General features: G+C 42.0%; 1 protein-coding gene across 1 annotated transcript; it reads left to right on the top strand.

Moving 5' to 3' along the window:
* Positions 1-202: 202 nt before the first annotated feature.
* On the top strand, positions 203-9,767 carry mrpl3 (mitochondrial ribosomal protein L3). The gene is made up of 10 exons (XM_071920175.2): positions 203-399; positions 1,309-1,494; positions 1,618-1,705; positions 3,942-4,040; positions 7,654-7,753; positions 7,925-7,985; positions 8,257-8,368; positions 8,517-8,594; positions 8,722-8,799; positions 9,533-9,767. Exons 1-10 carry the CDS (start codon positions 320-322, stop codon positions 9,680-9,682), a joined length of 1,032 nt encoding a protein of 343 aa, XP_071776276.1. The 5' UTR covers positions 203-319; the 3' UTR covers positions 9,683-9,767.
* Positions 9,768-9,973: the final 206 nt, after the last annotated feature.

The raw sequence follows: 9,973 nt of genomic DNA, 5'->3' as shown, positions 1-9,973 counted from the left end.
CCCTCATATCATTATGGTGTATATAAATATAATAAAATATGAGGTTTATATGTATATTCGTATAATTATTAATAGGTTACAGTAACGTGTGTGCCTCCTCAGTACTACAAAATCTAACTGGTGATCGTGAGGAACCTTTGTCATCAGCCTCCGTGCGCCGGAACTATTTTCATCACGTACCGGAAGTATCCAGGGTGACATTTCACAACAGGACGAATATCAAGGCGTGCGTCTGCATATGATGCGAAACCGCAAGTGTACATAGAAAGAACATATAATTTATTTTTATATACGAACAAGTGTGTGGATAAAAAGCGTCATGGCGTCGTGGAGCTGCCGGCTTCTGCTTCAGCGGGGAACCAGACTGATTTCTCTCCGAGCCGGAGCAGCAGCTGAAAGGTGGCTAATGCTAACTGTCTGTATATGCTGGCCTAACTGAAGCTAACTGCAGCATGTAACTTACTGTAGGACACTGTAGCAATGTACTGTTTTACAACTGATAATTAAGTAAGGTCCTTGCTGGAGTCGTTTATTTTCAGATAGTGACCTTATCGTACATTCTGCTGTTTCTTATATCCTATATCATTAGTAGATTTATTTGTGGTATAATTTTTGACCTATAAATAGTTTGCTGTGATATCTGAATCGTGTCCTCTCTTTTCTTTGTAAGGGAAACATTGATAATTTATGTATTATTGTTTGTTTTTTCGTCTAATGTCTGATAATTAAAATGTAGAGACTCTTGGGAACAAGAACCGATGTCCCACTGCACAATACCAATGGCAGCTTAGATAGTGTAATGTTTTGATAGTCACCTGCAGACCCGTGCACAGACTCTGAAGGTCCAGGTGCTCAAATGACAAAAGGGCACAGGATTGTATTCAAGACGGACTTAGCTATGACTTTTTCTTACTGTCTTTTGACTCATCATGCCAGGCGACTTTAGGAATTAAAAGGCAAGTGCCATCCATGCGCATGTGAGGAGGTGCTCATTACTCATCAGCAAGGAGACTGGAGTGATTGAACGGACTCAGCTGCAGATTAATATGATATCTCATGCAATGTCTCTGTGTTTAACTCACTAGCAGGGCAGAGTGGCATGAGATCTGAAGATATTAGAATGACAGGTTAAGACCAACCAAGGTAGTGTGAGTAGGTTATGCAATAAACAAACAAACAAACAAATAAATAAAACACTACAATAAAGGGCTCTGTGCTCAACCAGCAGTTGGGCTCAGTTGTGTACATGTGTCCGGCCTGGCTGTGGATGTAAGTGGTGGAAATCTTGATGAAATGTTTCTCTTGCAGTCCTGCCCTGGCGCTGGGTTGTGTCCGGACAATGAAGACGACCACGTGGTTTGATGAACACCTCACAGACGACAACCAGGAGTACATGAGGAAGAGCCTAGGGGAGGAATACAATAGACAGACAGCTGACAAGCTCAACCCACTCAAAGACGAACCCTGGCCAAGACAGGAGTGGACAGAGGGTAGGTGTCCTCACGTGTGTGTGTGTGGGAGAGAGAGCTGGAGAGAAAGCGTTGTCCATCATAGCTTTGTCCTCTTCATGTTTGGTCTAGCTGTAGCTGTCTTTCCATCTGTCTTGTTTCCAGGTAGTCGAAGAGTTGGGCTGGTAGCAGTGAAGTTGGGGATGGCTCCTGTCTGGACGACAACAGGAGACAGACATGTGGTGACCATGTTGCAGGTAACTCACCAGTCCCATTTTGTGTTGTAAGTAAGTAAGTAAAAGTTTATTTAGTATAGCACCTTTCACAGAGCAAGGTCACAAAGTGCTTCACAAGAGTAAAATTGTTAAAAATAAAAATAAGACCATAAATACAGTAAAAGGAAATGAACAATAAAACATAACACACAAAATACAAACACTAGACAGCACAGGGCGAGACAAAGGCCAGTTTGAATAAATGAGTCTTCAGCTGCTTTTTAAAGGCATCAACAGAGACCTCAGATCGTATGTCTATAGGAAGAGCGTTCCACAGTGTCGGAGCCACCACTTCTAAGGCACAATCACCTTTTGTTTTCAGTCGGGCGCGAGGGACAGCCAGTAAGTCCTGGTCAGAGGACCTAAGTGACCTACTGGTGATATAAGGATGGAGCAGGTCAGAAATGTACACAGGTGCCTGACCATGCAGGGCTCTATATGTGAAAACAAGAACTTTAAAATTGTGTGTTGGCACTGCATCACAACAGTCTTCAGGAGTGATTGTGTGTGTGTGTGTGTGTGTGTGTGTGTGTGTGTGTGTGTGTATGTGTGTGTGTGTGTGTGTGTGTGTGTGTGGTTGGCATCCATAATGAAGTGACAGGTCAAAGCAACAGTCAAATAAATTGGATTGTTCTGAAGAGTGCAGGAAAGGAATAACAAATATCAAGCGGCTTTCGATCTTGCATTTGAAAGCTCTAGTGTACCGTAGCAAGCCAGGCCTCCATGAGGAAGCAGCAGGGATTTGATTTCCGCTGTATTCTGCTCAAGGCTTCATCTTAATGACTAATCGGTCAGTGAATAATTTGCATGCAAACAGACACTCTGTTCATTCTGTGTTCACTCTGCTCATTATAGGGTGTGACATACTCACCAAATACCAGCAAACATGACCTATGATTTCTTGATTCAAAAAGACGATGCTCCAATCAGAATAAAACCAACCTCATCATCATAGTTGGGTATTAACTCATTACAGTAATATAATTATGTTTTAAGTAGTTTAATGAATTCCTGTTTTAATTTCAGTAATTACACAGTTATCAGTCAAAAGTTTTTTTTTGTAACTCTCATCACCCCCACTACACATCAGATTGAATGCAAATTATCTTAAACCAATGATTATCCCCATCCGCCGATTCATTTTTGCCATAACAGTCGTTTACCTCTTTCAGTTGGTGCAGGCAGGCTCTGAGCTGCACTAGATGAAAAACTTCCATTAAAGTTTATTCTCTGTGGGTGGAAGTATTCCCACTACTCTGAATTTATTAATAAAAGGATAAGAACATTGGATATCAATGCTATTTGTTTTCCCTGTTCATTCACACAGAATCGCAAGGCAATTTAGTTATCACAGTGTTTAAAGTTAAGAGAGGATACAATTGCCAATTTTGGGTGTGCAATAGAAAAGTAATATGACAAATAGTGTAATGTCTTACTAATTGTAGCCAAATATCCCATAATCTAATAATAGGGATAAGCTGAATATTGTCTTAAATGATATGATGAATTTGGTAAGCCTACTCTGCAAACTATGATGATGATTTGGGCTCTCATCTTTAAAGCACAAAGACTCACCAAAGAGAGTATTTCTCATTGTGTGGATGATACACACACATCCCAAGATTGTGAGCTTTGTGCAGAGTACCAGCCCACCCCAAGGCAGAACTGTGTTTGGGATTTACTCAGTTCCAATTCATTTGAGAATGGCCAGGCGAACTGTTATGAGCCAGATCATACAAGCTGTCTTCAGACAAATATGAGCCGCATTTGCTTTGTTGAGTCTTTCATTCCAAGCAAGTGATTCTGTAGGTACTGGCGGCCTGAATAAACCAATGTTTGATCTGATTCAGCAGCTGATTCATTGTGAACTCATTCACTGACTGACCAACTTGTTCAAACAGTCGCACATACAAAAGTCACAAGTCTTCTGCCAGGTTGGAGTAAGAGTATTAAATAATAATAACAGATTAACGATTAAAATAAGTTTCGCAGAGGCATATCTGTTCTTGTCTAATGATACTGTTGTTTCAAATTTGAATTTCATCACGTTTAAGTGAATCAAATGAAATCCAGCATGTTTGAAAAGATCGGAAAAGATTTTGCCCTAGGGACCCCCATCCATGAAGGTCTTGGTTTTTAGATTTTGCATATCTCTGTATGTTGTAGCTTGGCAGAAAACATCGTCCTAACTGTCGATGCAAACTCTGTTTTTCTCCAGGTGCAGGACTGCCACGTGATAAAGCACCTGTCCAAAGAAGAATTTGATGGCCACACCGCCGCCCTGGTGGTAGGAGGGAAAAACGTATCACCATTCTATGTAAGAATTATTATTTAAGATGCGTGCATAACATTTTCTCATAGCTGTGTGGTTGTGATGACCTATTTTAATGTTACCCAGAAGATATCTGGCTACTGCTGTTAAAACACATGTCCTTTGTTTCTGAGTTGAGCTGTCATTTGGTTCAGTTTGCCAGACTGTATTCTCTAGGAACAGTCTCTTCCAGTAGATGTTAGACTGGGAAGTGAAGCATCAAAAAGCGCTGAGGGGAAATAATAAAATATACTGGTAACAAGCAACTGACAGGAGCTACAGAACTTAATGCTGATACTTGTTACTGTACGGCAAATTTTGAAGCAGGGAAAACTTTTTGCACTCACTTGAGGCAGAAAAGTTTTTTGTCAGTGAACTATAGTGAAGTTTGTCATGTCCCCTTAGCACTGACCTTTTATCGGCAGCCCTGTTCTAAGACCTTTCATCAATACAGACCCACATCAACAAAGCTGCAGTGTGCAGGGTTTTCCATAGAAATGTTTTCAGGCCCAGCAGGAGGCACTGACACCCTCCTAAATGGACGCGGCACGAGATTACGACCAAAACTGGTGGCAGATTGTTGGCAAATTTGTTTTTCAGCGCTTCAGTTCTTTTTGTTTACCATTCAAGGCGTCAAACAAAGAGCAGCAGGAGAGAGCTTTGCTGGATTTATAGCTAGATTTATCACACAAAACTATGCTGAGGAGACAGCACAATTGCACATGAAGAATTTTAAAGCATGAAATAAAAAATATTGAATTATATAAATACGACGAAATTAAAGGAAGTTGTGGACATCTTTTGGCATTATGATTATACCAGCAGAAAAAGATGAACAAACTGTGGGCAGCAGTGGCTCATGTACGCACTTACCTTCGCAACATTAGGCAGCTTGGTTGAATGAAGTTTCAAAACAGAGTCCCCTAGAGGATACCAAGTGCAAATGATTTTGACAACTGTCATATTGAGAAACCAATAAGACGAGAGCAGACATTATTTTCAACATGTTTTTTTTAGAGTTCTGTTAGTCTGGTGGGGGTCTCTTGTCCTGGCCTGGACCGTGGCAGGACCTGGTGTATGTTTTAGTGACTTCTCATGTCGTTGGTATCATCTGTGGCTGATCATTATATATTTGAAGAAAAAATCCACCCTAAAACACTTTACCACTGTTTAAAAAACAGCTATTGGTAATGTACCTTGCATTTCTGCGTCCATTTTGTTGTCCTGGGTCCGTTGATTTACGTAAACCGTTTTCAAGTCTAAGCAGTATTTTTGCTAACAACAAGCTAAACTCTTGGGCACATATAATTAGCGTCACCTGCTGCTGGCGGGACTCCCTCTCTATCAGCATCTAAGCAGCAGATTGAGAAGGTTGTTGACAGTCATGATATAAGAAAACTATATAACTTTTTACATTGTATTCCTCCTTGACACAATAACATGCCTTTTATTTGCGGTTGCACATCATCTTTTCTTTTTTCTCTCTCTTATCGGCACCTGACCAGTAGTGTCGTTCGGACATTTTGACGTTTGATTGCCGCAAATTGCTTCATGATGATTGACAGTTTGACCCGGCTGTGCCAGGCTGACTGCTCTGCTCCATCAGATCAAGTGAAGAGGCGTCACTCTGCTCACTAAATAAATGTATTTAGCCTGCTTGTTAAAATCATTCCATTTACGTTTTGGCCCATGAAGGCCAATCAGATTGTAAGCCATTATATTCTTTACAATCTGATGAAGGCCTTTGTGGACCGAAACATCAATGGAATGATTTTAATCATGTAGAACAACTAAATACATTTATATTGTGCTCAAGAGTGGCACTCTTCATTAGATCTATGCAGCTTTGTTTTTGGCAAGTCTATTTCTTATGGCCGCACTTTGTTCATACAGAGATCCTCTTCATTCAGCTTCATTCCACAATTTATTAAGCTGATTTTTCTGATCAGGCGCAGCGCCTGATCTGCCTATAGGACGGGTCGGCTGTGATATCAGCCAACAAAACTGACATTCTGACACACTAGAGGAGTTGTAGATGGCAGTGAAATGCTCAGAGTACAACTTCACGGTGAGGGTTGCTAAGCAATGCACAGACTCAGAGTAGAAGCCAGCGGGTGACATAAATTATAAATGTTTAGCTTGTTGTTAGCAAAAATACTGCTTAGATTTGGAAATGGTTACATAAATCAAAGGACCCAGTGCCATTAGAGAGATAAATATACATAGGTAAAAATGTACCAACTTTGAAAATCCTGTAGACTGTGACAGGGACGATTATGTGAAAACCCCATTCATTTTCCCCATAGAGAAATAGCTGTGGAACCGTAAATCCATATTTGGGCAGCGCTGACGTCATATTCATAGTACTCCCATGATGTCACATGCATTTCATACCACTAAGGCGCTTTACAATACACAGCTCATTGGCTGTGTTTGTCATTTGATTGTAATCACCTGTTAATTTATTACAATCTACCTGTTATTTTCCTACCAAGATGGCCGTGTGGTGATGTAACAGAATACTATGAATATGAAGATTCGACACACGAGGTCTATCGCCCAAACTTAGACGCCACGTCACGTCATGATATTTCCAATACAGCTACAATGAAGTTTAAGCTGAAAATGTTTCAGCTATCTAAAACATCAAGGGTAAACGACAGGTTTTGATGTCAGCGACTCAGAATCAAAAAGTAAGGGCTTCTTTCTAGAATCACCATTTTGTGCTGACGTTCAACAACCGTACAGGGAAAAATACATTGAAGAAGAGACAGAGACACCAATTTCTCCACCGACAGTAGTCTCAATAGACCTGAATGCAATGTAGCCAAAAGACATTTTTGTAGGCAAAAGCCATTTCTTAACCGGAAAAATTCTTGCTCTTGCTCTCACAATGCTGTCGCTGTCACTATCACTCTCTCCACCTTCATGTAAAACCCACTGCTGAATGCTGCCAGTTCACATTGATTCTCTGGGGGTTGTCAAGAGTAATACTGAGAAATGTAGGAAATCATTAATTGAAGCAGAAGTAGACGAAGCAGAATAAAATAACTCCTGGAATGTACTGAACATCAGATTGATGATTTCTAACGGTGTAAGAGAGTCTGAGGGTGGAATTTTCCTTTTAAGCATTATATCAGCAAAAAGAAAAGTTGAATAGATCAATGTTTAATTTATTTGCCGTTTGCAGGAGTCTTGATAGATGCCTGATGCCGATGCTTCACTGGTGGAAAGTGGAGTTGCATCAGGCTCACGAGTCAGAGTTTGTCAGAGTGAGGAGCTTTGGCAGGGTGATTGTCAGTCAACAGAAGGAAGAGAGAGAGAGTTTAGAGTGACTGGAGGGGATGAGATGAGAAGGAGCCGAGTGAAAGCAAATGTCAGAGCCACTCACTGCCAAGTGTGTGTGTGTGTGTGTGTGTGTATGTGTGTGTGTGTTTGGCTCCCTCTCAGTCATAGCAGGCCCACGGTTAATTTTAAAATGCCAAAGTCCAACTGCTGCTCATTACTCGTTTGCGTCTTTCCCCTCTCTCCTTTCTTTCCCCCTCCCTCTCTCTCTTTTTCGCCATCCTTGCATTTCTCTCTCTCTCTCTTTCTCTCTCTCTCTCTCTCCCTCTGACAGCGGTCTGAGCAGGAAATGGAGATGTTTAGGAACGCAGGAGTGCCTCCAAAACAGAAAATGACCACATTTAGAGTCTCCGACAATGCCATCATCAAGCCAGGTATACACACATGCATTCGTTTGCATTTAAAAAAAAAAAACCCAAAACATTTCATTCACTGCATTTATATTTCACTGTCCATGTCACAGGATGGATTGTAATGTCTTAAACTGGCCATGAGAACCGACTGAACAAAGTTTTGTGTTGTAACCTTGGTTGTTCTGTGTGCAGGCACTCCTCTGTACGCAGCACATTTCCGTCCAGGCCAGTATGTGGACGTCACAGCCAAAACGTAAGTTCCGTTCTCCCAACTTGACGCCTTATTTCTTCTTGGCTTCCGTTCATTTCTCATGCCTCCTCTCATCTCCAGCATCAGTTTTCGAAAATACAAATATTTTTGACTTTGGCAAGAAAGTGAAAACCTCTCTTTTTGCATCAGTATCCTCTGATGGAAGTCAGCATGCTTAAATTTAACCTGAAAATGTGTGTGTGTGTTTGTATGTGTGTTTGTATGTGTGTGTGTGTGTGTGTGTGTGTGTGTGTGTGTGTGTGTGTGTGTGTAGAATTGGTAAGGGTTTCCAGGGTGTTATGAAGCGATGGGGGTTCAAAGGACAGCCAGCCACCCACGGCCAAACCAAGACACATCGCAGACCAGGGGCCTCTGGACCTGGAGGGGTGAGACACACACACACACACACACATATGTATATGCACACAAACACAAACACTGTATGACTTTGCTCTTACCCATGCCAGACATGAACAGTTGGATTTCCATAATCCAGTTATGTGAGTGTGTGTGTTCTTCATCTTCTGTGTCTAGGATCCCGCCAAAGTCTTCAAAGGAAAGAAGATGCCTGGCATGATGGGCAACATCTACGACACAGCTCATGGCCTGAAGGTACACACACTCGCTAGGTCGCACACACACACACACACATCCACGGGCGCAGTGTTGAACTTGTCTTGTCCTTGATTGCATTTTCAACTCGATATTCCTTCATCTGCCACCTCTCTCTCTGTCTCAGATATGGAGGGTGAACACCAAGTATAATGTGCTGTATGTTAGCGGCTCTGTCCCTGGACACAGGAACTGCTTAGTGAAGGTAAAACCAACAAACACACACACACACACACACACACACACACACAGTGAAAGAGAGTGAAGTGGAAAGTCGAAGGTGAACCTCACACTCACAGAATGCTTAGTGTTCTGACTGGGACGAGTGACCTTGCACCTGTAAAACACAGTAGCACCTGCAAGACAGTGTGATCCATCTTCATTGATACTATGCTGTATCAGCTGTGTGTGTGTGTGTGTGTGTGTGCGTGTGTGTGTGTGTGAGCGTGTGTGTGCGAACGTGAGCATGCACCTTAATGATGTTTATAATATCCAAAGCGTCCATCTCCATAGTCAGCATGTTGTGCTTGCCGTGTGTGTGTGTGTGTGTGTGTGCGCATGTGCACGGCTATTATTTGTTTTGCAGACAAGCGATAATGAATACAAATGTGCGTCTTGTTTCACCCAGCTCAGCTATCTTTCTCTCTTACACACTCCCACACACACAATCAATTCACATATTACTCCAAAGGGCACCTGTGCAAGTTGCTAATGTTTGTTACATAGAAAATTGCCTTTGGGTGTTGTGTGTGTGTGTGTGTGTGTGTGTGTGTGTGTGTGAGAGCTATGTATTTACTATCCTGTGGGGTCCTAATGTCTCCATTTAGGGAACCATTTTATGAACCTCAGTAGGGAAATCGTTCTTTGTTTTTTTTGGGTTGCAAGTGGCGATGGTTAAAGACAACTAAAGTGTGTGTGTGTGTGTGTGTGCGTTCCAGGTGCGGGACACTGTCCTCCCGAACAGGAGCTCCACCCTGCTCAACCCTCCATTCCCCACCTACTTCACTGAGGAGGAAACCGAGCTCGAAGAAGACCTGTACGATAACAACATGTTCATTCACACAGAACCCTCGCTAACACTGGCCTGACACACACACACGCACACACACACACACAAAAACATGTAAACCGCATAGTATGTCTGGACCATTTAATAAACAGCCACTCCGGGAATGTCTTGAGTCCCGCTCATTATTTTGTGTGTGTGTCATAACAGCACTGAGGCGTCTCTGTGATCAAAACGGTTATTATGGTCCCTTTTTCCCTGAAACCATGGTAACCACAGGAGTGATGATGTCACCAGAGGATCCCCAAGCAGAGAGAAAAAGAAGAAGAGAATGAAACAAAAAAAAAGGGGAGAGGGAGATATGGAGGAGAAA

Source organism: Centroberyx gerrardi, chromosome 19, assembly GCF_048128805.1.
Source record: "Centroberyx gerrardi isolate f3 chromosome 19, fCenGer3.hap1.cur.20231027, whole genome shotgun sequence".
Taxonomy (NCBI): domain Eukaryota; kingdom Metazoa; phylum Chordata; class Actinopteri; order Beryciformes; family Berycidae; genus Centroberyx; species Centroberyx gerrardi.
This window is presented reverse-complemented; position numbering and strand designations above follow the sequence as displayed.

Coding starts and splice junctions, on each gene's coding strand:
- mrpl3 (XM_071920175.2), top strand. CDS start 320: ATGGCGTCGTGGAGCTGCCGGCTTCTGCTTCAGCGGGGAACCAGACTG. Junction 1,706..3,941: donor ATGTGGTGACCATGTTGCAG/GTAACTCACCAG, acceptor GTTTTTCTCCAG/GTGCAGGACTGCCACGTGAT. Junction 7,754..7,924: donor CAATGCCATCATCAAGCCAG/GTATACACACAT, acceptor TTCTGTGTGCAG/GCACTCCTCTGTACGCAGCA.